The sequence below is a fragment of the Egretta garzetta genome, unplaced genomic scaffold, assembly GCF_000687185.1.
Source record: "Egretta garzetta isolate BGI_Z169 unplaced genomic scaffold, ASM68718v1 scaffold145, whole genome shotgun sequence".
NCBI lineage: Eukaryota > Metazoa > Chordata > Aves > Pelecaniformes > Ardeidae > Egretta > Egretta garzetta.
In genome coordinates this window covers 1,538,184-1,541,502 of record NW_009259687.1, presented here as the reverse complement: position 1 = coordinate 1,541,502, position 3,319 = coordinate 1,538,184, and the positions used below count along the sequence as shown (strand labels likewise).

Here is a 3,319-nt window from a genome sequence, read left to right as displayed (position 1 = left end):
GGGCACCCAGCAAGAGGGGTGGGGTGGGGTGGGGGTGGCTCTGTACCTGGCTGGTCCGTGGGAGATTGTAGGGGAAACAGGAAACGGGGCATGATGGGGAGATAGCTCTTACGGGGTACCCAGCAGACTGGGTGGGAGAAGAGGGCTTGTGTTGGGGTGTCTGACAGGGGCCCAGCAGACAGGTGGGACAGAGGTTCCTTTCTATAGGTGATCTACCAGACCAAGAGGATAATGTAGGGTGTCTCCTATAGGGTGCCTAGCAGCATGGGATGGGGCACTTCCCATAGGGTGCCCAGCACATAAGTTAGGTGCGGAAGCTGCTTCCCAAAGGGGCACCCATCAGACATGGTAGAGGGTGTCTGTCTGCTTGGTACAGCCCTGCTGGAAGGGAGGAGGCTGAGGCGGATCTGAGTATCAATGATGAAGCTTCTCTGACTGCTGCATAAGGCTGAGTGCACTGTGCGGATACCAACCTTGGAGAGCTGAGGACTCAGAACTGTGCTCTGCCATGGCCAGGTGGGCTCCGTGCCACCCTCTGACCACACTGCTTTCTGTTCAGGTATCTCCAGGGATAACTGGCATAAGCGTCGCAAGACTGGGGGCAAGAGGAAGCCCTACCACAAGAAGAGGAAGTATGAGTTGGGGCGACCTCCTGCCAACACTAAGGTGGGTGATCTGGGGGGGTGGTCAGCAGTTATGTTTTCAAACTCAGATTGCTGGTCTTGCCCTATTAGAGGTTTAAATATGTGCTTGTGAGTGGTTAAATACCGGTTGCTGCTTCCTTAAAAGGTGATATTTTCCTCTGTGCCTGCAGAAAGCAGCAATATATTTTAGCAATAAGAGGCAATTGGAGTGATGAAGTTTTCACCTTAGGTAGATGCACCAGACCGTTTTGGTCACCTATCGTATCTGCCAATGCTGGGTTTTGTCATAGTTACACTGACCACATTGCCTTTGAGCTTAGGAGTTGGCTCCTGCGTGAGCTGTGCAGCGTTCCAGGACCAACAACACCCTGGTGTTTTGTTTCTGACCCTAGATTGGCCCACGCCGAATTCATACAGTGAGGGTTCGTGGTGGAAATAAGAAATATCGTGCCCTTCGGTTGGATGTAGGCAACTTCTCCTGGGGATCGGAATGTAAGTACATCATAAACCTGATCTGTTGGAAAGGAAAAGTCTTCTACAGCTGTGCTGGTTGCTGGTATTCCTGCAGAGTGGAGGGATGATGATGCAAGCATGGATTTTTGGAGGCTGGGTTTGCTTGAACATCGTGGAGCTCGCCGTACTGGGTCTGAAGCAGCATGCATAGTGATGATAACTTTGACCTTAGGTGGCCTTAGGAGACTTGGATGTCTACTAAGTTCACAGTGATTGGAGTGTCATAGTTACACTGAGTGACATGCTCAATGGGGTGGGGAGAACTACAGAGGGGTAAAAAACCTAAATGCAGGTAGTTCTTCATAAAGGCAACTTGGTTTTGTTTACTGATGAACACTTAACTGAAAGGTGATCCTGTACAACAGAGAAAGGTGAGGGTTTTTCTGAGAAGGCGTGGCCCTAGGACACCATTACGTTAGCACGTGCAGTTTACTTCCTACTCCTGCTTTGCCAAGTGACAGTGGGAAACACGTTGGTGAGAGGGGAGTCTATAGTGTTGCCCATGAGCAAGGCAGGCTTTCTCTGAATTTCAAATTGAAAACGAGCCTGTTCAACATTACTTGGTACGACAGTAAAGGCAGCAGTAAGGGTTCAGGGGCCAGTGTGGTGTGAGGGCAAAAGGATGTGCTTTCTCCTCAGCGATCACAGAGCGTTGTCCGTACGATGGCAAGTGCTGTCATTCATAAGCAGCGGTATAGAAGTGAAGGGACCGGGCGTACCCTGCAGAGCAAGGATGGGGCACATGAGCAAAGAGGAGAGAACCCATCTTGTGCCTGGCATTTGCCTACATGGAGGGCTGTGTCTCCCGGGTGGGCAACTGCTAAACAGTCAAATCTGGTAGCTAATGCTGAATGCTTCAGATGGGTCTTGGAGGGTGAAAGCACCAGCTTCCCCTCTCAATTTACTCATAAACCCTCATCCTATATAAAGGGTTTCTAGTGTGTGTTGCAGAGCAGTCCTGTTCAACGCAGCTTATTTCAGTAACTACGTATGGGATTGAGCCCTTGTGTGCAGCGTTAGTTGGCATCTGCTGAGGCATCTTCCAGTCAAAATTTATTTTGTAGCATTACTCAGTCCTGTCTGAGATTAGTTCCAGTGAGGCCACAGATTCCAGTTTTTCATCTGGGGTGAATCATTTTCTGTCCTAGCAACAGGAATTTGGACAAAAAACCAGATGCATCTTTTAGTTAAATTTAAGTCATTGCCAGGGAAGCTGAAGGGCGTTTGATCGAGCGATGAGCCTGAGGTGGTTTGAGGGTACGTGTGAGATGCCGTGGACAGTGTTCTCGGTTGTCTGATCCCTGTAGGTTGAATTCATACTCTTCTTTTGAAAGGCTGCACTCGCAAGACCAGAATCATCGATGTCGTCTACAATGCTTCCAACAATGAACTGGTGCGGACAAAGACCCTGGTGAAGAATTGCATCGTTCTCATTGACAGCACCCCGTACCGGCAGTGGTATGAAGCCCACTATGCCTTGCCCCTCGGACGCAAGAAGGGTGCCAAACTGGTATGTCTGGGATTGTCCCTGTCATTTTGACTCCTTGCCAGAGAGTAGAGTCTGCCCTGCTAGAGGCAGTTAGCCATTGTGAGTGGGCAGTGCCTGCCAGAACAGCGTTGGGTGCCCGTCTGTGATCACAGCAGTTGTCTGGGCTACATTCTCGCCAGCTCCCAGGACAAGTCTGGCTCTGCTAATGGAGTGTTGAGTATGGCAGAGCTCGCTCTGAGCGTCGCACCCGTTTGTGCACAAGGACCTGCCCACTGATCTCTTTGGTCTTCTAATGACGATACCTTTGTCCAGTTCTGCTACTGAAGGGAGAGCGATGACATTTTATGATGCTGAGGAAGACTTTGCAGATCAGGTCCTTGTGCTGGGGAATGATTGCTTTGATGAGAAGCTTGCAGACTGCCGACTAAATTTCAGCTTGCTTTTAAGTGTTCTTAAGTGTCTTTAAACTATCCAGTCGATTAAACTATCCAGACCTATCATCTCTAACTTTGTTTGAGATGCAAGTTCCAGACTGCTAGAAAGCATTTAACCCCTCATATGTAGCACTCAGCTTAAAGTTGTCTCCTTGGATTAAAAACAAAGCACTCTTAGCTGAGTGCTGTGCAGCTCAGAAGCACAGGGAAAGCTTGTAACCTGTCTGACAGGACTTGCG

At 49.5% G+C, this 3,319-nt stretch overlaps 1 protein-coding gene and 3 non-coding genes across 4 annotated transcripts in view; all 4 read left to right on the top strand.

Annotated features, from left to right (window-relative positions):
- Positions 1–345: 345 nt before the first annotated feature.
- Positions 346–3,319, top strand: part of RPS8 (ribosomal protein S8) — a 4,340-nt gene continuing 1,366 nt past the window's right edge. Inside the window, exons 1-4 of the mRNA XM_035894194.1 lie at positions 346–370; positions 488–666; positions 1,037–1,136; positions 2,492–2,667. Coding sequence (XP_035750087.1) covers positions 346–370; positions 488–666; positions 1,037–1,136; positions 2,492–2,667 — 480 coding nt within the window. The remainder of the gene's footprint in view (positions 371–487; positions 667–1,036; positions 1,137–2,491; positions 2,668–3,319) is intronic.
- LOC118452288 lies at positions 409–493 on the top strand. The gene has a single exon (XR_004842002.1). It is a non-coding gene; the product is annotated as a small nucleolar RNA SNORD55/SNORD39 (small nucleolar RNA).
- Positions 846–949, top strand: LOC118452291. Its single transcript, XR_004842005.1, has one exon. It is a non-coding gene; the product is annotated as a small nucleolar RNA SNORD46 (small nucleolar RNA).
- LOC118452289 lies at positions 2,933–3,005 on the top strand. Its single transcript, XR_004842003.1, has one exon. It is a non-coding gene; the product is annotated as a small nucleolar RNA SNORD38 (small nucleolar RNA).